The 25342-nt window shown below is 35.2% G+C and overlaps 1 protein-coding gene across 3 annotated transcripts in view; it reads right to left on the reverse strand.

Moving 5' to 3' along the window:
• l(3)76BDm (trafficking protein particle complex subunit 8 homolog l(3)76BDm) overlaps window positions 1-25342 on the reverse strand; it is a 582307-nt gene that overhangs the window by 83027 nt on the left and 473938 nt on the right. For all 3 annotated transcript variants that reach the window (XM_090380612.1, XM_090380611.1, XM_090380610.1), the window contains one exon: window positions 17294-17368. In XM_090380612.1, the coding sequence (XP_090236738.1) occupies window positions 17294-17368 (75 nt within the window). The remainder of the gene's footprint in view (window positions 1-17293; window positions 17369-25342) is intronic.

Here is a 25342-nt window from a genome sequence, read left to right on the forward strand (position 1 = left end):
ATTACTTTTTCAGTTTAACCATTTTTGCATGCCACTGAACGACAACCTACACAACATATGTGTCATACACATAATACAGAGAAGTATACATTGCTATATGCTGCTATGTATGTATTACATTAAGGTTACATTCAGATTTAAAATAAGTATTTATGAAGATAATATATAATACACAATTAGGTTCAAACACAAAACTACATCACCCACACCAATATAAAACAAAATTATAAACAACATACAGAATTCAGATAAAGTGAGATACTTCATGGTGCAATATAATCAACAGTGAATAGAAAACAGGCATGAAAGAGATGCAGTACAGCAATACCCTGCATAGCACTGATAATCGGTACCGAGACTATTCCGTGTTATGTGAAACTGTGCTGACTGAGGTATAATTATAGTGGGTTTTAATTTAATGCATACCAGAGAAACAGTCTATAAAAAATTATAATAAACCTATAAACAATTTGCACTTGATAGCCAATTAAAAGGATTTAAAAAATATATATATTTCAAAAATTTAATTAATTAATTTAATTAATAAAAAATTTAATTAACAGCATGAGAGATGAGAAAAAGCTTTGTTTATTTAGGTATTTCAATAATGAAGCCTGGTGAAGTCGTCTCTTCTTTTTCTCGGCATACAAGTCTTTGTAGCGCTGAATCCCATCTTGTAAAATTTGCCGTATCTTGATGCTATGTTCAACGTTCAGCTATCCATTCATAGTCACCTCGCAGGCCAAGTAAATCTCTCAAAAAACCTTTTCCAATTCTTCTGTTGAAAATTCTTTGGCAGTTGTTTGAACTTGCAATTCAAAACCAGTGAGATCATTTGCTAAATGGGGAAAAACATGTTGCCAAACAGAAGGCATTTGTTGATAGTGATTTCTAGCCAAGATGCAGATATATTTTCGATCATATTTAAAGGGGTAAAAAATAAATTGTGAAATGAAAAGTTTGAAAAGCTATCACGTCTCGTCATAATGGAATTAAGAATACCGAACACTGTTGCATGTTGCTGCTGACTGTCTGAGGGGAGCTATTGGCATATATGCACATGTGAGACAATATAGTTGGCACCGGAGCATATATGTAAGAGTACGTGTCTAGGCAATTGAATGAGTTTTAATGTGTACAGTAAATTTTCAACTTAAACTTAATTGAAAACCATGTTATAGTGAAACCCGTGCTGTTTGAAGCTGTGCTAAGCAAGGTAATGATGTATTACTATTTATGAATTTTATTTGTAAAATAATAAGAGACGTTTACCTCAATATAGTATGTAGAACACTTCCGTATGGTACTCTCCAGAAATTAAAACGAAAAATATCGAAAAACTTACATTAGAGTAAAAAATAATTAAAAACCAATTTAACACAATTAAAAATCAAATTAACGAAATTAAAAATCAATTTAACGCAATTAAAAATATTAAAAAGAATTAACGAAAATATTCAAAATGATTTTTCTTCCTGAAGCTGACAATGCTTTTCGACCATATGTCATGATCACAGGAATGAAAATTACCGAATAGGGTTGAATGTGAAACTTAAATAGCGATTATTTGTCTTCACACGTGTGCGTAAAGGTCCACGCATCAGAGATCAAATATGGCCGACGAACATTAACAGAATTCTCATGTAATTTAATTTCTACGGTTTCTGCAATTAATAGTCGCGTATAATTATGTTGGACACTAAGTATTTTGACCTCGTTAAATAAAAAAGTATGTTTTTCGTTAATGGCATGAAAGGCTAATTCTGACGCTGCTGAACGAGAAGCACAAACTGAGGCTTCATGTTGATTTACACGAATATTCAGAGAAAAACATGTTGAACCTTGGAAAGATGAGTTGCAATCACTGCAAGAAATGTTGTATACCAGGTCATTAATTTGTGTTGCGAACACGGAAAGAACCAAGCGATTGTTCAGTATAGTGTGTAATTTCCGTATTGGTGTTTGTGCCACTGTTCAACGTATGGGACAGAAATACAGTATTTTTTGATATTACTATTGTTGGTTGGTGTAGTATTTTGTATTCTATCCTTAGCCTGTACCCTAATCCGGTTTATTGTGGCAAGGGGATAACCCGTTTAAGAACCTGATAGTTAATATTTGTATTTCTGAGCCCAAAGCAGATTCTGCCGTTGAATATTTATAGGCATTTATAAACTGATTAAAGATAATCGATCTTTTGTAGGTGAACGAGTGATAGCTATTATAATGTAGAAGCATACCGGTGTTTGTAGGTTTTCGATAGATGCTAAATGGATCTTATTTGAGTCCAGAGTAAGCGTGAAATTTAGAAAGTTTAATGACTTTGTATCCGTATCCTCCCTTTCCAATGTAAATTTGAGTCTAGAATGAATATTATTAAATGAATGTAAAATGTCTTGGATAGTACTACTATCGGTAATAACTAGAACATCGTCTAAATACCTCCCATAGTATGTGATACAGGGTCGAAAAGGTGTCAAATGTATATGCTCAATATTTGAGAGATAGATCTCTGACATTAAGCCACTCAGGCTTAATTAAGCCACTTTGGATCACCCATTGGTAATCCAAAAATTTGTTTGTACACCTTGTCTCGAAAGGTGATATAGTTGGCCTCAACTAACAGTTTAATTAAGTGAAAAATTTCCTTAATAGGTAGCTTCGTATAATTAATCAGTATTGAGTTATTATTTAACTTATCCCAAATAATATCTAACGTGTATTCAATGTTTACATTCGTATATAACAAGGTAACATCTAGTGAGAATAAATTGTCATTTTCGCCAAGTCTACAGTCTTTAAAATTATTAAATAATGTAGTGCAGTTCACAATCCCAGATTGTATTACCTGTCTAAAGGGTTTTATAATGCTATATACATGTGTGGCTAAGGATGAAAATGCTGAGTTCCTGTAGGAAACAATAGGTTGAATAGGAAATCCAGTCTTGTGTAATTTTACCTGATCGAAAAGTGCAGGAATACTGTATGTTCTGGCCTTCAATTCCTTTAACTGAGCCATAGTAATGTAGTCATTTTTTTGATACGTGGTTAATGTTTTATTGTATTGATTGACCAAATTGGTAAACAGTGCCGGGTCTACTTCAAGATAAGTGGAGGTATCTGAAACAACTGAATCCAACTTATTAATATAATCAGATTTATCTAGTATTACCACTGCATCTCCTTTATCTTTGGGAAAATAATAATGTCTTTATTTTCCCGAAGTTCTCGTAAAGCTGAACTGTCATGTGTATTCAATTTGGGAAGTCGCGTTTCTTTTATGTTATTCACTACTTGGTTAACATGTTGAATAAATAAATCTTTTTGTGGAACATTACAAAGTCCAAATTCAATATCAATTATGCATTGTTTTTTAGGTAGATTCTGAGGTTGTAAATTATAATTTAATCCTTTGGATAAAAGTGAAATCTGGTCCTGCGATAGCGTACCCGAGGAAAGATTTGTAACCTGTTGATATGTCAGTTCATTGAATACTGGGTGAGGGGGGTGTTCGTGAACTAGCTGACATATTCTGTGGTAGTACATTGTATGTCTGTGGGGGGGGAGGTGTCACCCAACTCATATGTACTTGGTCTCAAGCCCACAACAATGTGTTAGAATTCGCATGAACATGTCTTGACCTTTCTGATAATGTTTGCAATTTATTAATGTGTCTGTTTTTTCATTTCTGAGGCCTGTGCTTCCTGTCACAAATCTATGAAGGTCTTCAATACAGACCAATCGTTCGGATGTAGAAAATTTTTTAATTTATCGCGAAGCTTCCTAACCTGGGAAGGTATTTTTGTTTATTCGAATATCAAGATTTTAAGGCAAGCTTAACAATATTACACAATGTGGCCAGTGTTAGTTGTTTTATGCCCGAAATTTTTTGATTTAAATTAACCCTGGCAAACTTCAGAACAATGTTGTTTTGAAGGCAATATTTTAGAAAAGAAATATGGTAACTTTGGGCCGAGTATCTTAGTGCTGATTTAATGTAATTTTGCACCAAGCGGTTCAAAAAATCCCCCATAATTGCGTGTATCGATAGGTTACCCCTGGAGAGACAGGAAGTGAATGAAATAATCAATAAGAGTTTAAAAAATGAATTAGATGGTATGAATCAGAGCTGTAATGCTCAATATGTTCTACGTTGATATTAATATTTGTAAATGTTCGTCAGCCTTATTTAATCTCCGATGCGTGGACCTTTACGCACATGCATGAAGACAAATAATCATTATTTAAGTTTCATGTTCAACCCTATTCAATAATTTTCATTCCTGTGATCACAACATACGGTTGAAAAGCGTTGTCAGCTTCAGGAAGGAAAATCGTTTTTAATATTTTTGTTAGATTCTTTTTAATATTTTTAATTGTGTTAAATTGATTTTAATTGTGTTAAATTGGTTTCTAATTATTTTTTACTCTAATGTAAGTTTTTCAATTTTTTCGTTTTAATTTCTGGAGAGTATCATACGGAAGTGTTCTACATACTATATTGAGGTAAACTCCTCTTATTATTTTACAAATATTAATATCAACGTAGAACGTATTGAGCATTACAGCTCTGATTCATACTATCTAATTTATGAATTTTAATATTCAATCAAAAATACAAATACACCACTTAGAGTTTTGTTAACTAGACAGTATCATATGAAATTATGTGAACTGAGATTGACCAACAAAGGTTGGTCAGTCTTGTCTTTTTTTTTTTTTTTTTTTTTTAATTATTAAAGCAAAATAGTAACTGATTACAGTCTTTCTTAATAAGGCAGACTAAAATCAATAACTACTTGGAAAATCAAGGCTAAAAAATGTGAACGTTGAAAATCAGACCAAAAAAAAAATTTATCATAGCTATATCCCACTGTATTTGAATGCTATTATAAATATGAAAAACAGCATCTTCAAATTGAGGTCCATTGGCTGAAGAGTACTTAATTAACTAAATTACACAGCAAAACATCTGTCTTTATGAGATGGAGGTGGGCTAATGTTAATCATCAATACTGTCATGCCATAACTGGTTAGTGAGTAGTCCTTTAATTTCTTGAAAAATTTTGTAGAATGTCTTCAGCAGTATACATTTCATGAACAATAAAGTGAAGCTTCAGCATTTTCCATCCCATCAACAGAGACCACCACCTTCTGAACATTCAGTGTAAGAGAACATATAACTTCAACTGGACTCATGTCCTCCTTCCCCACATTCATATCTTCCACTTATCCTTAGAAACAAGAATGTCACTTTATGATTATTTTTTATGAAATTTCCTCCTAGGTATCCTTAATCATCAACTTACATGAAGTACTAATACTGATTTGATAAATTCTGGTTTGTACTGAAGTTTTCTGAAATTGTTACAAGATACTATTTTTTTATTTTTTTGCAGTAACTGGCTTTAATAACTCATATTGTCCTCTGATCTAAAGGCTGAACTTCAGATGATTTTCAGAGATACTGGCTGATCATCGCTTTTGTTCACTTTTTGATGACTGAGAGCAATATCACAAGCAAAAGCATATGCAGATTTTCTTTTTTCATCTGCTAGTTCATAGTCTTCCTTCAAATACTGTATGGTCATAAAACATACTTACTGGGGAACCAATGGATAAAGTTCTGCAAAATTGCTAATCACTAAAGGTTTAAATTTTTTTCCAGTAGCACTACACAAAAGTATCCTTAATCTTTCTCTGGAAAGTTTTTATCCTTACTCTCATCTCCTTTCTGAACCAAACTTTTTGGGAAGAATCTATAAAATAGCCAGTCTACAATGAATTGGTATTTCAGAAGGTTATTAACATGACACATTCTATAATAGTTTTGACTTACTGATGCTTCACCAAAAAATAAATCTGAAATTTATGTTGCTCTATATTATTTTAATTATTTACTATATTATTTTCAGAATGTAGTTAGCACATTCATTGTCTGTTTTATATAATTTACATTTTCTTTTGTTGATGCAATTCTCTATCTCGGTCTTCAAAATCATATTTTTATTCATGTTAATGCTTCCAGATAGTAACACTCTTGTCCATCAAGCCCTCCAAACCATTTTTTTTTTTTAATTCATGTGTAATTTAACTTATTTAACTACTTTCATTTTGAGCCCATTATATAATTTTATTAACTTTTTAATTTAAGCGATACATGTGTATCAAAGCATAGACACTTGGAGAAACAACAATTTGATATGACCACAGATAGAAATAGAGATATGACTGGACTTGCTTGAAAAAAACCAAAAAATCTCTTCCTTTACAGAAAATACTGGCTGAAAACATTTAATCATAAAACAGGACAAAGGTCAAGCGATATTTATGCTTTTCAGAAATTCCAAAACATTGTGACTACACCCTCAGGTGTGCATGTCAAAAGAGTCACAAGAACAGGAAAACTGGTTTATTTTTTAATTTAGTTTTTTTGAAATAAAAGTTGGAAACATTATTAAACTGCATGCTCTAAAGTACAATTTACTAGTATTTTAATGTGCTCCATTATTTTATCATTATAATTGTATTAAAAAATATAAGAACAACAAGGTTCAATTTGCTTCACATTATAACTAATTAATTAAATTGAATTGAGGTTTACCTCACTATATTACTCAAGTTAAAATTTTATAAATTACTTAAATGAATTTTTTAACACTTGAAAGAACACATATGATCCAAAACATCCGGTATCAACAATTGAATTGTTCTTACAATATGACAGTTATCATCCCTTTACATATAAAAGATCTGTGATTTCTAACCAGTTTCTCAATGCATACAAATATTCTACTTATCAATTAGATCTAAGTAATGAAATACAAATATTAGTAAATAGATTCTCAAACTATAGCTACTCTTTGTCTATTGTAAATAAAATAAAGGACCAAGCAATAGACCGTTTACAAAATAACACTTCTACAAATAACAATATTGAAAAAATTTCACTTCCACACATAGAACAGTGGTATGTCCAATTAAAGAAACTTTTTATAAATACAGAATTGCTTTTAAACCTACGAGAAAGTTACATGCTGTTTTAAACAAACCTGGTCACGATTAGCTAGAAACAAATGATTTGGTTTATATTTCATGCATGGATTGTGATTCTTCATATCAGTACTCAACATTTTGTAATTTAGAAAAAAGGGTTAAGCAGCAATCTGTGTTGATTTGAGCTTCACGTTCTACCATGTCTGAATTAGCATATCATGCAATTACTAAAGGACACATGTTTCTTCTTAATGAAGCCAAAATTACAAAATTACTCATAGCCAAAACCCTTGAAATGAAACTTCACAAAAACTTAATGTTCATCGGCCTTTTCTCATTTTGGACTTTTGGTTGTTTATATGCATGCACCAGGAAAGTAGTTAATCTTTTCTCCTTTTAAATATTGTACACATTATGTTTCTCTACTACCTGTGAACACGACACTAAGTTGAATAGCTTCGTCAGCTTTACGGAGTATATTTTATTCATAATTCTATTTGTTCTTTATATTTCATTTTATGATACTGTCTTTTTTTGCACTCGTTCATATTTGGGATAATTTATTATAATTCCAAATGTCAGGGTTAGAGCCTTTAATTGTTGATATCAGATGTTTTGGATCATCCGTTTTCTTAAAAAATTCATATAAGTAATTTATGAAATTTTAACTTAAGTAATATAGTAAGAATCAGAATGGACAGGTTTCATGAGAAAATATTGAGGTAAGCCTCTTCATTCAGTTTAAGTTATCATTATAAAGAATACAACCACAATTTTTTTTTTAACTGCAACAACAATACAAAGGGCACCAACAATGACAGCTATCTCTGTAGGCACAAAAGTGTTATACGAGTGGATTGTTCACAGAACCAAGATTTAACATTTTAAAATCAAGTTACAAGTAACTAGTTAGCATTACTGCACCAGAAAGCAAAATGAAGGCAGAATAAACACTTTGCAGTTTTATAAAGCTACAAGAAAATTACATGATGTTTACTGACAGGTCACAGTTACATGATGTGTGCAACTGTGACCAACAGGTCACAGTTGCACACATCACAACTAGACATTTGGAAACATCAAAATCTTGCAGACCACTGTTATTTGAAGTAGTACAGTAAGTTTTTTTTTTTATCATTTTATTTACAAAAGATGGCAAAAATTTAATAAACAACAAATTCAATAAACTTGAAAAAAAAAAAAAAAAATTTCATACTGAATCTTCAAATGAACATTTTGGTCATCTGATTCTTCTTCTGTATTACTTCCTGTTGGCTACAATTGCAAATTTTCTAAAACATTTTGGACTCAAGATTTAAGCAGCACTGTTTTAAATGATAAGTATTCTTATATTTTGCTAACTTTAAATAAGATCAGTGTACATTGAGTCCTTTTGACTCATTAATAATTTTAGGTAAATTTGTTCTTTTCAGTATTACAACTGCTGAGTGGTATGAACCAAAATAGCAGTAAAGAAACATGGGCATTCCTTTGTGGCATTTAATATTTTTATTGGTCTTGCAGGAATATGAAACTTCTAAATAAAGGAGCTGAAGATACTTTATCCATTCTCCACTGTGAGGACTCTGAAGTCATTTACAGTCTCAGGCCAAAGTTTCTTCCACATGCCATTCATAGAGGTGAGGAGTAGGTTCATCACAACATTGCCAAGGATATCTTGAACATATTGGAAGAGTAAATAATGACCACAAATGGCAACAGCTTCTTCCTGCTGCTTCTCTCCAATCCTTTTGACTCATTCTGAACAAGAAAGATTGGTGTCCAATGTTTAGATAAATAATGTACTCTGTTCATTCTTGTTCTGCTGAGCATGGACTACGATCACTCTTGGGCAGCACACTTATATTTCACAGGCATCTTATTCTGACCGGTGTTTCCATTTATTTAATTGTCTGATAAAACAATTTTTAATCATTAGTAGAATTATTAGATTAAAATCAACCAAAAGTAGATCCTGATCATTCTTTCCCTTTGCCTTAATAACATTCTTAGTATTATTAAATAAGATAAATATTGCTCATATTCAGCCACAATACAAAACTTTTAAAATTGAGTGTTTCAGACATTCATAATGACTATTGGTAAAATGGAAAGGATATCACATGACAAATGGATAAGGATTTATTGAGCAGATTGGTTACTTATGCTAGATGACTTAAATGACACAGATCTCGCAGTCTTCAGTTGAAAGATGATATGGAAGTGAAAGCTACTTTTTCCAGAATCTCTTTACAGACATAATTAAGAACATTTCTCTTTGCACTATGTTCACAAAAGGTAACTGTAATACTGTTGATTAACTTAAGAAAACAAAAACCATTACAAAACCTTCATTTGTAAGGGTTTTCACTGCTTTATTCTCTTCAGAACTTGATTTCAAATTTCTGTTGTATTACTCTGGATCTAGATCTTCATTACTGAATTCCTCCCAGTGTGTAATTTTCACACCTCATCCATGTTTTACTTGTTGATCTTCTCAAATCCAACCTGATGAGTTATGTAAATAATAAAACTGTTTACTGTTGTAACAGCATTCTCCACTGTGAGGACTCTGAAGTCATTTACAGTCTCAGGCCAAAGTTTCTTCCATATGCCATTCATAGAGGTGAGGAGTAGGTTCATCACAACATTGCCAAGGATATCCATTGCCATTGCCATTATGATTGGCAACTGATACCATTTGCAATGAGAGGGATGAACCAGAATTTACATTGTTGTTGCTGTTGTTTGTGATTTTGTGGCACAAAAGCTGCTTTAGCTATATTGCGCCTGTTCAAGCAGTTAAGTTAACACTGATGTTGGCCTCAGTCTAATAAACCTTACCAACCACATCATTAGATGTGGTTGGTAAGGTTTATTAGACTGAGGTATTTAAAGAGTTTCTTTACATCTGATTTTTCTCCCATAACGAGTTTAAGGCTTAATGGTTCATTTGTGTGCGATCTGAAAGCTAATTATCAGGCAATTTGGTAATGTGGACATTCTATGATGACATGCTTCACTGTTAGTATGGTTAGACACTGAGGGCATTGTGGAGGATCATCTTTCATTAGGAGATAAGAGTGTGTTATTTTTTTTTTTTTTTTTTGGTAGTTGTTGGCACATCGGCTTCTGTGGCCATAATGCACCTCCCAAGGTTTTTGCAGTAGCTTGATCCAAGCCCGAAGCGGGATTCAAACCCGCGACCTTTGGGTTGCCAGGCAGGCACTATACCCACACGGCTAGCCCGGTCGGCAGTGTGTTAATGGGTGTGTCTGATGCAAAGCAGGGCAAGGATAACCTATTTGTGTCTGTTTGACCAAAAACTTGATTTCCAGGATTTTGGCTGCTGTTTGATTTGGTATAGTTTGTGGTTTTCTTGAAATTTCCAAGTCTGTGTCCATATATTTTCAGAGGCTTTTCAAATGACATTTTTAGTCATTGTGTGGAATTTTATGCAGATGAGAATTTACTGTAATACTGTTGATTAACTTAAGAGAATAAAAACCATTACATAATCTTCATTTTGTAAGGGTTCTTAAGAGAGAGATGTTGGTCGACCAGGACAACGATGGCAAGATCAAGACCATCTCCAAGAGCTACAACGGAACAGGTCTTAAAAGACCTAAGCTGGACCAAGTTCATGATGATGAATTTTCATTTGACAGATGTTTTGCAGCTTAATCTGCACGTTCATTGCCCATTATTTCAGAATGTCCAGAAATCCAAGCAAATCTGATTCTTTGGGGTTTTTTCCTAAGAAGTTTGTTTGCTTGTTTGTTATTTGGTTTTTAGGAGCATTAGCAACTAAGGCCATATTGCTCCAGGATTCCCTGACCTTTCCGCATCCTCCGTATTTGGTGGTCACGGGCTCGAACCCCGGCCTAATCAAGAAGCGTGTGCTATGCACTGCTGCTCCTGCCCACCTGGCTATGGAGGCGCCTCCCTAAGAAGCGATAAGCAAGAAAGAATTTTTCTTAGATACAGATAATCTTGTATCCATATCTATATAAAATTGCACTTAATGAGTCTGTAAAAATTACACTTTTTACGAGGGAAGCTTTGGCAATGTGATCTAGTGCGAGACTTATTGCAAACAGTTCAGCACTACAGATACTGAATTCTATTGGAAGCGGCTCAGAAATTATGCTGTTTGGCAGGACCACTGCAGCACCAACATGTATATCTGTTTTGGAGCCACTAGTGTACAGATGTGAGTAATCAAAGAATTGCATTACATAAGAGGAATGCAGCTGTTGCACATATTGATTTGGGATGTTATTTTGTTTCCATTTTGTGGGATCCATGTCACAATTGACCGAACTGATTTCCCATGGCGGAAAGGATGTGGAGATATCTTGGTAGATTTTATCCATATTTAAGTTCCATTATGAAATTATTTCTTTTAGTTAGATACCTGCAGGTACCCAAATAAATTTGAATTTTTGCAGCATAGTTCAGAAGAAGTTGTCTATGAAGGTTGAGTGGGAGTTCATAAATCTCTGTGTATAGACTGTACAATGGTGAGGTATGAAATGCTCTGGAAACAACATGTAATGCACTATGATAGATAGGATCTAACCGATTTAGAATACTTTTCCTCGCTGAGGAGTAGATGGGAGAACCATAATCTAATATAGATCTTATCATTGCTCGATAAATGTGCAAAAGTGTATAACGATCAGCTTCCCATGTCATGACAGATATTGCTTGGAGAATGTTTAATTTGTTTACGCACACTGTACATAGATATTATATGTGGTCTAGGAAATTTAATTTATGAACCATGATTAGTCTTGGTAGTCAGATACTATGTTTCAGAGGGATTTGTTGATTGCTTAATTGTTCTGGGTCAGGATGCATCTTTCGTTTTCTGCAGAAGTGTATTGCCGCTGTCTTTTGTACTGAGAGTAGATATCCATTATAGGTGGACCAGAACTCTATTTTGCTTATAGTGCATTGAAGCTGTCTCTCAAATGTCTGCATGTTCTGTGAGTGACATGAAATAGTGAGATTGTCGGCATATAGATCGGCATATTTCCTTAGTGCTACCCTTTTTATTGCAAAAAGGATTGCACTAAGGACTGAGCCTTGGGGTACCCACTGTTCTTGATTGTGTATATGAGACAGAATATTATGATGGTGGACTTGGAAAGTTCTTTTATACACGAAGTTCTGGAGGAACTTTGGTAGATGGCCTCGCAGTCCTAATGTGTGCAATTCCTTAGGATACCATATCTCCAGATACAGAATACATCTGCACATTCCCTGTTAAGCATGAAAAAGGTTCAATATGGCTTTAAAAGTTGCTATTAACTCCCTGATCCATGAGCTGGAGAACCAGTGTAGAGTTTGGAGCAAGAAATAATATTCTGAATATTTTCACTGAGATCAGCATCATTTGATGAGTGGCCTGAAGAATTGCCTGGAACAAGAATTCTGAAGGATATCTTCTTTTCAGTGTGGTCTTCAATTCTTGAAGCTAACTTCAAAAATATTTCCTGAACATCACTGAAATTTTCAGTCCTCCAAACAACAGCTATCTTGTTTTAGACATCCTTTCAGTGACTGTGAATTTTTTCAATGATACACCATGAGAGGTGTTAATTTATAGTCCCTGGAAGAACTGTCTTCCAAGAACAAATATGCACCAATCTTTGACAACTTTTTGTACAGCTGCTGTCTTCTGCTTTGGAATGTCACTACCACAATTGTCACTTTGAAGAGAATAAGAAATTCTTCCATCAGCAACAGTCTACAGCTTCAGCCTTGTCAGCCACATTGACATTATGGAGGCAGTTCAGCTTTGTTAAGTCACTCCCAACTTTGTAGCAAAAGGCTCTTTCAGCAGATCTTCATACAACCCTTTTACTTACTGAATAACTACGGGAAAAGGCATATTTTATTGGTTTTGATGCTTGACCCATGTGGCTAGCATCTTCTCCATTTTCTCTACACTACTCAGCAGGAATTTCCTAATTCTAGTAAAACATTTGTTGTTGACTATGCACACTTACAAATTGAATAGGCACTATCAAGAATAGTTCTCACTGTTAGCATTAGTAGAGGCATATGATGCAAGAAAGCAAGCTTATGCAGCATCAGCCAGAAAAAAAAAAAAAAAAAAAACCTTCCACTTTACCTCTCCGTTTGTTCGAAATACCTGTCCAGCTGAGCCTTAAATTTATTTAGGCTATCAACTTCCACAACAAGGGATGGAAGTCTGTTCCAACTACCCGCTGGCTAAAGGCAAATTTCTGGACATCTATCCTACATCTGTCTTTCCCGAATTTGAACTTATGCCCTCTCAGGCGATTATTCTCAGTGAGAGGCAGAACCCCATCAGCACTGAGCATGCTCAAACCATTCAAGGCCTTATACACCTCGATCAGATCACCTCACCAGTGCCTAGTCTCCAGACACTGATATTTGCAAAACTTAAGCCTTTCTTTGTAAGAGCAACCCTTTGTTCCATTCATTAACCTTATTGCCCATCTCTGTACTCATTCCAGCAGCTCTACATCCTTCTTGAAATGAGGCCTCCAGACCTGTATACAGTACTCAAGGTGTGGCCTGACCATTGCCTTATACAAGGGAATAATCACCTCCTTATCCCTGCTAGAAAAATTCCTGTATATCATTGATAAGACGCCACGACCTACTCTTGCAGCCCGTCTGCACTGCTCGGAGAACGTCATATCTCCCTGCACAATTACCGCCAGGTCCTTTTCATTCTTTACCACTGTCAGTGTAGTACCACAGAGTTGATACGTTGCTCTGGGGTTGCTGTTTCCCCTATGTAGTACTTTACATTTGTCAATGTTAAACTTCATGTGCCACCTCTCAGCCCATCTACTCAACCTTTCCAGATCCTGTTGCAGCAGCAGCAGCATAGCGTCAGTAGTGTCCTTAACAACCCTGCCAACTTTTGTATCATCTGCAAACTTGGACATTAAGCTTGATATACCATCATCATCATTTATAAATACAGAAAACAATAATGGACCGAACACTGAACCCCGAGGGACTCCACTGATAACATTAGTCCATGATGAGCAGTGTCCATTGATTACCACTCTCTGTCTTCTCCCCCTCAAGCACCCCTTTATCCATAGTAGCAATTTGCCTCCAATGTCACACTGCTCCAATTTGTGCTGCAGTCTTCCATGTGCAACAGTATCAAAAGCCTTTCTAAGATCCAAGTATATAATATCAAAGTTATTCCCTGCATCCAGTTCTTTTGTGACTGCATCATAGTATCCAATCAAGTTGGTCAGGCAAGACTTCCCCTTAACAAAACCATGCTGTGTACGAGCTATAACTGAAGTCTTGTCTAGATGATCCTGCATTGCTTCTTTAACCAGTGCTTCCATTAATTTTCCTGGAACAGAAGTTAAACTCACAGGTCTATAATTACTTGTGTCAGCCTTTGTTCCTCCTTTGTGAACTGGGGTCACATTTGCCCATCTCCAGTCTATGGGTACCTCCCTTGAGTCCAAGGAAGCTCTCATAATTATGGCTAAGGGTTTGCTTACTTTCTTTGCTGCCTCCTTTAATATAACTGGATAGATCCCATCCACCCCAGGTGCCTTCCTTATGTTTATCTTCAACAGTTTCTCCTCCACTTTACTCTCAGTTATTACAGGATTATCTAGCCTAAGGCGCATTTAGGGCTAGAGCCTCAAGCTGCGAACAAATTTAGACTATGTATATAAAGTGCTTAGCATCATAATACACAGCCATTTCTGTATAAACAGAAAATTTTTAAGGTGGCATCGTTTTAGGTTATATCTCATATTGTGAATACCTTCACAACGAGTTGCCATGATATTGCACTACTTCGAATAAGTAACGCTTCACCTAAGGAGAAGACTAGTGTTACTTATTCTCTGATGGTACCTATCTGAGATAAGTAACACTAGTCTTCTCCTTAGGTGAAGCGTTACTTATTCGAAGTAGTGCAATATCATGGCAACTCGTTGTGAAGGTATTCACAATATGAGATATAACCTAAAACGATGCCACCTTAAAAATTTTCTGTTTATACAGAAATGGCTGTGTATTATGATGCTAAGCACTTTATATACATAGGATTATCTAGCTTACTGCCAGAGTTGAATACACCTCTGGTATTCCCCTCGCTGAATAACTGCTCATGTGTGAATGTTGATGCAAAATATTCATTTAGTTTGTTAGCTACCTGAGCAGGATCATCAACAGTTGAACCATCGATATCAAGTGGACCAATCTGATTCATCCCCTTCCTTCTAGAGTTTACATAAGTAAAAAACTCTTTGCTGTTTTGCTTTGCATCCCTTGCCAAAGATTTCTCATAATCTGCCTTCGCCTACCTAACCTCCTTTGTAACTTGGTTACAGATCAACTTATATCTATCATAGGCTTCTGTGACGTGTTAATTCATATTATCTACATAATATCGGTGTATAGATACACCATAGACAACTCTTAAGAAACTACAAAGTAGTTGTTGTAGGCATCATTTGCTCTGTTTCTCATATTGTGCTCTGCCTTCACGACGAGTTGCCGTGATATTGCACTACCTTGAATAAGTAACGCTTCACTAATAGAGAAGATTCTCAGTGAGTAACATCACCCAGAATCTTCTCTATTAGTGAAGCGTTACTTATTCAAGGTAGTGCAATATCATGGCAACTCGTCGTGAAGGCAGAGCACAATATGAGAAACAGAGCAAATGATGCCTACAACAACTACTTTGTAGTTTCTTAAGAGTTGTCTATGGTGTATCTATACACCGATATTATATGGATAATAAACTCTTAACTCTTAATGTATTATGCCTTGTGCATTTAGTTATTTTTAAATATTGTTAATTTATATGTATCCCATGCATTTTTCTTTTCTGCCATATGTCTCATTAGTTCATCTGACATCCATTTAGGCCTAAACCTTGAACAATATTTCTTAGTTGGTATGTAAAGCCTAGTAGCTTCCAAGATAAGTTCTTTGAATGCTTCCCATTTTGAATTTGCTGTTGGTAACATCATCAATTGGTCCCACTGTATAGAATTTAAATACAGTCTCAGACCATCGTAGTCGCCTTTACGAAAGCAATAACCCTCCCCTTTACCCCTGATGGTAGTTACCTCTTTGAGTAAATCCTACTTCAGCACACTGTGATCACTGTCACCTAGTGGTTCCTCTATCTGCAGATTCTTAATGCATGAAGAATCACTACTGATAATCAAATCAAGAATATTACTCCCTCTAGTTGCCTCCCGACATGCTGATGTAGAAAACAATCATCCAATAAATCCACAAAACCTTGCTAGTGTGTGAGTGACCAACCCACAAATTCCAGTCAATATCTGGGAAATGAAAATCCCCCATTATAAGACTCTCTGATTTACTGGCCCACTCTATTTCCCTGTACAGTTTCTTATTATACTCATCAGAGTCATTAGGCATATAGTACACTCCTACTCTCAATTTTGATCTCCCAGTGCTTATGTCACACCAAACTGACTCGACACTGCACTGTCCAGCGATGTCGACTGGCTTCACTTCCTTGGATTTTATGTGTTTCTTAACTAATAGCATAACCTCTCCTCCCTTCCTATCCTGTCTATCCTTTCTGTAGACATTGTACTCCCCAAATTCCAGCTCTGCATTCCTTATATCTGTGAGACACCACGTCTATGATATCCAACAATATCCGCCTTTGATGCTTTGAGCAATACCTCAAATTCATCAAATTTATTTACCAAACTCCTGGCATTGGTGTACACGCAAGTATACATGCACCTGTTCTTTTTACGTGCATCTGTTGAATTACTTAATCCCATAGTCCACTGAATATTAATGCTGCCCTATCTTTAAAAGAATTTAAAAGCATTTTCTTCACTTGACCTTTATTCCCATTCTTATTCTCACTTTTATATTCACTTCCCTTTTGTTTTCCAGCATATATTATTGTTAGATACTAAAGTTATTTTCAGATAAAACTGGGTATCACTGAAAGTGCAGCGATGGCAATAGGAATACTGAAAGAGTACCAAAGAACACAGTGGAGAGGGAGCAGGAAACCACACAGCTGAGTCGAAATGATGAACTGAATTAGGGAAGATACATATGCAGAAGCTTCCATATTTTCCACACACGGTAATAACAGTGTTTCTCATGATACTGAAATAAAATCATGAAAATGAAAAAAAAAAAACATAATGAAAGAAAAAATAAATAAAAAATTCAGTTGTGTGTACATACATATGTTCAGAAGTGCGCGCGCACACACTCATATAAATAAAATTAAAAATACCTGTGTTCCTTGAGTCAAATGATAGTAACTTTAGAGACAAGTGAAGGGTTTCCTTAGGCCTTATTACAGGTGCACCTATGAATGATTAGTATAAATAATTTATGGGTATAAATTTTAAATATATTTAAAAATCATTTCAGTATTAAATAAATTAATAATGGTAGCATAAGTTTTTCAGTAACAGATAGTTCTTCAATCTGTTGTATGAAGTACATGCTAAGCCATGGCATCAGTATTAAATAGCATGTTTTGCACTTATTCTTTTTTAATCTATTATTCTCCATATTCTATAATATCACAGTCTGATCTAATGTTTAGTCTTTTATTCAATTACATAAATCAGTTCTGATAAGTTTAAATTAACTTTACATATTTTCATTCTTATGCCTTTGCTCTATTTATTGAACTGCTGGTTTCAACATTTTTTTCATTACACACACACACACACACACACACACATGAGCTGAAAAAAGTAATGAAAACACCTGTATGAAAGTAGTAGTTTTGTAATTGCTGTATGAACATGTGGTGGATTTTTTTTTTTTTTTTTTTGTTTCTTGCAGGTGTCAGAAAATTAGAAAACTGTTAGCTTGGGGATAATTCACTGACTAAAAGATTAACAGTAGCTGCAGACAGAGGTGAGAGTGATTCTTGTAGTGCTTCTATTAGAATGGCTAACAGCCTGGAAAACAATGTACTGGGAATTTCAAGAACTGCTGGCAGCTGGCATGAAACAAGTAAATACATGGACTGTGTGTGAGTACCTAAGAGTAAGAACAGGTGCATGTACATTTTCGTCTATACCAATGTTAGGAGTGTAGTAATAAATTTGATGAATTTGAGAGTCTTGACTTCAAAGGCAGATATCTTTAAAGATATCTAGTCAAGACATCAAAGGCAGATACTGTTGGGATATCAGGGACATGGTGTCTCACAGATATAAGGAATGCAGAATTGGAATTTGGAGAGTACAATGTGTACAGAAAGGGAGGAGAGATTACGCTGTTAATTATGAAACGCATAAAACCTAAGGAAGTGCATCCAGTTGGCATGGTGAACAATGCAATGTTGAGTCAGTTCGGTGTGACATAAGCACTGGAAAGCAAAAATGAGAGGAGTGGTGTTATAGGACTAATGACTCTGATGAGAACAACGAACAATCATACAGAGAAAGAAAGTGGCAAAGTAAATAGGAATATCTTACATTGGGAGATTTTAACTTACCAGATACTGACTGGAACTTGTGGGTTAGTCACTTACATGCTAACAAGACTTTTCTGGAGTTACTGGATGATTGTTTTCTACAGCAGCAGCATGTTAGAGAGGTAAGCAGAGGGAGTAATACTCTTGATCTGATTATCAGCAGTGATCAGTGTACTGATGTGGGATTAACTACCATTGGCAGTAAAGGGAAGGGTTTTTGCTTTTGTAAAGGTCTCAGACAATTTTTAAATTCTATACAGTGGGACCAACTGATGATGTTACCAACAGCAGATCCTAAATGGGAAGCATTCAAAGAATTAATCTTGGAAGCTATTAGGCTTTTCCAATCAACAAAGAAATACTGTTGAATATTTAAGCCTAAATGCATGGGATGCAGATAAATTATCAGGCAACACAGAACCCTATGGTAGATATGTTTGTGATCAAATCACAAAGGAGGCTAGGCAAGTGAAGGCAGATTATGAGAAATCTTTGGGAAGGGATGCAAAGAAAACAGCAATGACTTCTTTACTTATATAGACTCTGGAAGGAAGGGGATGAATCAGATTGTTCCACTTGATATTGAAGGTTCAACTGTTGCTGATCCGGCACAGATAGTTGAGAAATTAAATGAGTATTTTGTATCAACATTCAAGCATGAGGAATTCTGTAGGGAATTGGAGTACATAAGCTTATTAAACTCTAACAGGGAGCTAAATAATTTTGTAATAACTGAGAGTGGAGGAGAAATTGTTGAAGTTAAATATAAAAAAGATACCCCCGAGGTGGATGGGATCAATCCAGTTATATTAAAGGAGGCAGCAAAGGAAGTAAGCAAACCCTTAGCCATGATTATGAGAGCACCCTTGGGCTCAGGGGAGGTCCCCACAGACCAGATATGTGCTAATGTATCCCCAATCCACAAAGGGAATCAAAGGGCGACAACACATCAAATTACAGACCTGTTAGTTTAACTTCTGTTCCAGGGAAATAATGGAGTCACTAGTTAAAGAAGGAGTACAGATTCATCTAGACAAGGCTGCAGTAATAATTCAGACACAGCATGGGTTTGTCAAGGGGAAGTCTTGTATGACCAATTTGATTGGATGCTATGATGTGGTCACGAAGGAACTCAATGTAAAAAAATAATTTTGATATCATATATTTGGATTTCAGGAAAGCTTTTTATACTGTTGCACATGGAAGACTATTATACAGATTGGACCAGTATGCCATTAAGAACAAGTTGCTAAAATGCATTTAGGGCTAAAGCCTCAGAATGCGAAAAAATTTAGACTATGTATATATTAAGTGCAATAGCATCATTAATACACAGCCATTTCTGAATAAACAGAATATTTATAAGGCAGCATCGTTTTAAGTTATGTCTCATATTGTGAATACCTTCACAACGAGTTGCCATGATATTGCACTACTTCGAATAAGTAATGCTTCACCTAAGGAGAAGACTAACGTTACTTATTCTCAGATAGGTACCACCACTCAGACAGCACCATTTCAGGGCTATCTGTATATGTGTGGGATAATAACTGAACTATCCACTTGTCCCTATTAGACTTAGAAAAGCAAAAAGATAGGGGGAAAGTAATAGTAGGAGTGGAAGAGGAAAAGAAACAGTGCTATTTGGCCCTTTTTCGGTGGGTAGGTACCCAAGTGATGCAATGATGGCAAAACAGTTATGAAGTATAACTCCACAATATGAGAGATGCCTGATGGTGTATGATGTATTTAGACTAAAATGCATTTAGGGCTAAAGGCTCAAGCTGCGAGCCAATTTAGACTATGTATATATTAAGTGCAATAGCATCATTAATACACAGCCATTTCTGAATAAACAGAATATTTATAAGGCGGCATCGTTTTAAGTTACATCTCATATTGCATCACTTGGGTACCTACCCACCCACCCACCCACCGAAGAAGGTCCAAATAGCCATGAAACAATGCCGTCTGGGTGGGTGGTACCTATCTGAGAATAAGTAACATTAGTCTTCTACTTAGGTGAAGCGTTACTTATTCGAAGTAGTGCAATATCATGGCAACTCGTGAAGGTATTCCACAATATGAGATATAACTTAAAATGATGCCACCTTGTAAATATTCTGTTTATTCAGAAATGGCTGTGTATTAATGATGCTATTGGACTTAATATATACATAGTCTAAATTTGCTCACAGCTTGAGGCTTTAGATCTAAATGCATTTTAGTCTAAATACATCATACACCATAGGGCATCTCTCATACTGTGGAGTTATACTTCATAACTGTTTTGCCATCATTGCATCACTTGGGTACCAACCCACCCACCGAAGAAGGTGGGTGGGTTGGTACCCAAATAGCCCTGAGGGACTATTTGGCCGGCACCAGAGGGGAGCCTGATGATGTCTGGAGTTTCCAAGAATAGGTAACAACAGCCTTCTCCACTGGGGAAGCGTTGCCTATTTGAGGAGTTTTTGAGTGGTGTGAGTTGAAGGAGTTACTGTCCCTTTCATTCTTCTATACCGTTTCTTTTCCTCTTCCACTCCTAATATTACTTTCCCTCTACCTTTTTGCTTTTCTAAGTCTATTGGGATAACTGGATAGTCGAGTTATTATCCCACACAAATACAAAATAGCTCTGAAACACTTGGGTACCTATCCACCCACCGAAGAAAGGCCAAATAGCCCTGAAACAGCACCAGGGGGAGCCTGATGATGACCGGAGTTTCTAAGAATAGGTAACAACAGCCTTCTCCACTGGGGAAGTGTTGCCTATTCGAGGAGGTTTTGAGTGGTGCGAGTTGAAGGAGTTACTGTCCCTTTCATTCTTCTACACCGTTTCTTTCCCTCTACCTTTTTGCTTTTCTAAGTCTAATAGGGACAAGTGGGTAGTTGAGTTATTATCCCACACATATACAAATAGCCCTGAAACGGTGCCGTCTGAGTGGTGGTACCTATCCGAGAATAAGTAACATTAGTCTTCTCCTTAGGTGAAGCATTACTTATTCAAAGTAGTGCAATATCATGGAAACTCGTTGTGAAGGTATTCACAATATGAGATATAACTTAAAACGATGCCGCCTTATAAATATTCTGTTTATTCAGAAATGGCTGTGTATTAATGAGCAAGTTGCTATAATGGATAAAACAATGGTTGAGTGAGAGAAGAAAGAGTGGTAATCAAGTGGTACTGTCCATATTTCTCAGTGATATTGACAAAGTATACAAGGCTTAATGTTCAAGTTTGCAGATAATACAAAAGTTTTCAGGGTTGTTAATGACAGTATGCTACTGCAACAGCATCTAGAAACATTGGGCAGGTGAGCTGAGAATGGGCAACTGAAGTTTAACATTGACAAATGCAAAGTACTGCATATGGATAGCAATAACCCTAGAGAAATGTACCAACTGTGGTACTACACTCAGGATAATGGAGAATAAAAAGGTCATAGGGGTAACTGTGCAGTCAGATATGAAGTTTTCTGAGCAGTGCAGACAGGATATCAGAGCAGGTCATGGGGTCTTGTCAATGATATACAGGAATTTTGCTAGCAGGGATAAGGAGGTGATTATCCCTTTGTATAAGGCAATGGTCAGGTCACACCTTAGATACAGCACACAGGTGCGGAGATCTCATTTTAGGACAGATGTAGATTTGCTAGAATGAGTACAGAGAAGGGCAGTAAGATTGGCAAGGAGATCAAAGGGGTGCTCTTACCAAGAAAGGCTTAAGTTCTGCAGATTGCGGCATCTGGAGACTAGGCACCTGTCAGGTGATCTGATTGAAGTATATAATGCCTTGAATTATTTGTACAGGTTCAAACAATGCTGATGGGATTCTTTCTCTTGCACACATTATGAACCTGGGGGAGCATAAATTCAAATCGAGGAAAGACAGTTGTAGAGCAGACATGCAGAAATATTTGCCTTTTGCCAGCAGGTGGTTGATTCCTGGAACAAACTTCCATCTGTCATTGTGGAAGTTGATAGCTTAAATTAATTCAAGGAAGAACTGGACAAACTTTTGTAATGAATGGATCAGTGAAACGGGATGTGTTTTTTTTTTTGGCTGATTGCTTTCTTGCATTATAATCTTGCTTTTGTGCATCATATGCCTCTACTAATGCGTATTCTAAATTATAAAGTTTATCATCTCATCAAGATTAAAAATATCCACTAGCTTATATTTTTCAAAATTGGCCCATACAGAACAACTATCTGTGGCCTTTTCTTTGTACACTGATCCAGACCAGGCACATGCTGTGAGTAGGCAGGAGGCATTTATAAAGTAAATTGTAACCAAAATGGCTTGTCACTATAAAACAATATGTAAAAAATTTAAACAAAAAATATTTACTCAAAGTTTCATATGTAGATGAACTCCATTCTTCTCTCTTTGCTAGTACTAAAAATATCAGTCACATTTTCACAGAAATTGTAAGTTGGACTTTGCTCCATTTTAATTAATCTTTCCTTTTCAATGGAAATTAAAGCAAGTGACGAAAGCCTTTAATTTTTCCTTATATTTCTCATGAAGCTTTTGATTCTTTTCAAACCGGAAAATGACCTCCGAACAGAAATTGTTGTAGCTGGAATTGTTAAAATCAATTGCAGCAGTTTCACTGCTTCAGGGAATCTTTGTTCGAGTCCATTTTGAAACATGAAAGTAAGCAAATTCTGAATTGATTTATCCTGGGAAGCTTGTGCATTATAAATTCCAGCTAGATCAGATTTGAGAATTATAACATCACCATAATTCTTTTCTAAAGATGTCACCATAATTCTTTTCTAAACTTTCTAACGCATCCTTATCAATTTGACTAGCTAATTTTTGAAACTTTTTACTATCAACTAATGAAATAAATTGTAAATTTTTAAACTCAATGTATCTTGCTTACATATGCTTCAAGATATCATTCAATATTAGCCAGAATATTCTCTCTTTCTTCTTTAATTGGATATTTTGTACAGCATTTTGATTCAATTAAGTTTTTTTTTTTTGCAACATTCTTCAAACTTCTCATATATCATTATTCTTCCCTTTCTTGGTGATTCTCTCTCTCTCTCTCTCTCTCTCTCTCTCTCTCTCTCTCTCTCTCTCTCTCTCTCTCTCAGGGTAACTCAGGAATTTTTTTTGGCTGGTGCAGCATAAGCCTCAGGCCTCCTTGCACCATGTGGCTAACTAGTAGTAGTAATATCATCAAAATATCTGCACAGATCTTCGAGCAAATTTGTTTCATTGATTCTTTCAATGCAATATGGAATATCTATAATTTTAGTTTGCAAGATATTGAAGAGTGTGTTAGTTTTAATGAAAATTTTATCATAAACCATAAGAAGAAAGTATGTTGAATCTTGCATTAACCAATTATAAAATCCATTTCTCCTCACTAAGGTGTCTGAATCCTACAATAAAGGCTTGCTGTTAATGCTATTGAAAAGTTCGCAAAGGTCGCTATGGTAGGTGTAAAGTAGTTCGTACTAGTTTTGAGTTAGTGCAGCCTTTGGAATGTGTTTCTGTGCTTTGTCATCAAGATTTTGCATTTGTTTTGTAGAGTGACTTAAAAATGAGGCAAGACCCTCAATGGTCTTGAAAAATATTGTGCATTCAGATATGAATTTTGCTGAATGAGACAGAACAATATTCAACTTGTGAGTATAACAATGGGTAAATAATGCTGATGGTGCTTTTTCTCTTACTTTAGCTTGAATGCCATTTAAATGCAATGCCATTACCGATGCTCCATCATATGTCTGTGCTATAAGTTTATCAGCTTTTATATCAGCTTTTTTTTTTTTTCAGCTTTTATTATCAGCTTTTATAAAAATTTAGAAAAATACACATTTTTCTAAATTTTTAAATATGCATTCTGTTACACCAGTAGCTGTTCTGTCTTTAAGTTCGTCAAATCCTATGAAGGCTTCTTTAATTTCAGAATCCAATACATATCTTAAAACTGTGGAACACTGAGCTGTATTTGAAATATCAGTCGTTTCATCCACTTCTATAGCAATGAATGATCTTGTGATCTCTTCTTTAATATTATTTTCTGCAGCTGTTCCTACTGCTTAATTAAGTCATTTTGGATCTTGTTAGAAACACCAGAAAAAAAAAGATGATGTCTGTAAATGTTGTTCCAATTTTTCATCAACTTTTGCAGTGTAGTTCAGTATACTGAACTACACTGCAAACTCATAGTTTCAACACTGCTTAAATTGTGGAAACTCAATATAGTTTCCACAATTTAAAGAGGATTTTCCTTCATTATTACTGCAAAAAGAAAGTTTTTGTTTAATCAAAAAACAAGTAGCAGATATTAATTTTTGCAGTATGTCTCTTTCTCCTTTACCTTTTTATTGTGAATTTCAATGCTAAGTTTTTTCAGCTTATCTATGCTCAAGTCAATTCATGTAGATTCAAATGTTTTCAATGATATTTGGCTTTCATAATGCACAGCAGATCTTTTGTGTTTACTTAAAGCATTAGGCAAATTATTTAAATCACAATATCTGGTTCTTCCCACACACTTTCACTGTATACAGAAAATAACAAGCATGGGAAACAAAAGAGTCTATTTGTTCTAATATAACTGCACAACCAATCTTTCTTGCTGTACCACACAGTTTGAAATGTTCTTATTATTTTTGTCCCTTTATGCTGTTGAAGCTGTTTCAGTTCTGAAAACAGCTTCAACAGACTTCCACCTAATAGCATTAGACTTTTCTTCATAAGACAGATTAGAAAAATTTTTTAAGAGACTCACTGTCCATATTTGAAAAAAGGATAAATTTTGAAATAAAGTATTTGTAAAATAATAAAGTATCAGCTCTATCACTAGAGGCAAA

The sequence above is a fragment of the Mastigoproctus giganteus genome, chromosome 9 (genome assembly GCF_048544385.1).
Source record: "Mastigoproctus giganteus isolate SK-2022 chromosome 9, ASM4854438v1, whole genome shotgun sequence".
Taxonomy (NCBI): domain Eukaryota; kingdom Metazoa; phylum Arthropoda; class Arachnida; order Uropygi; family Thelyphonidae; genus Mastigoproctus; species Mastigoproctus giganteus.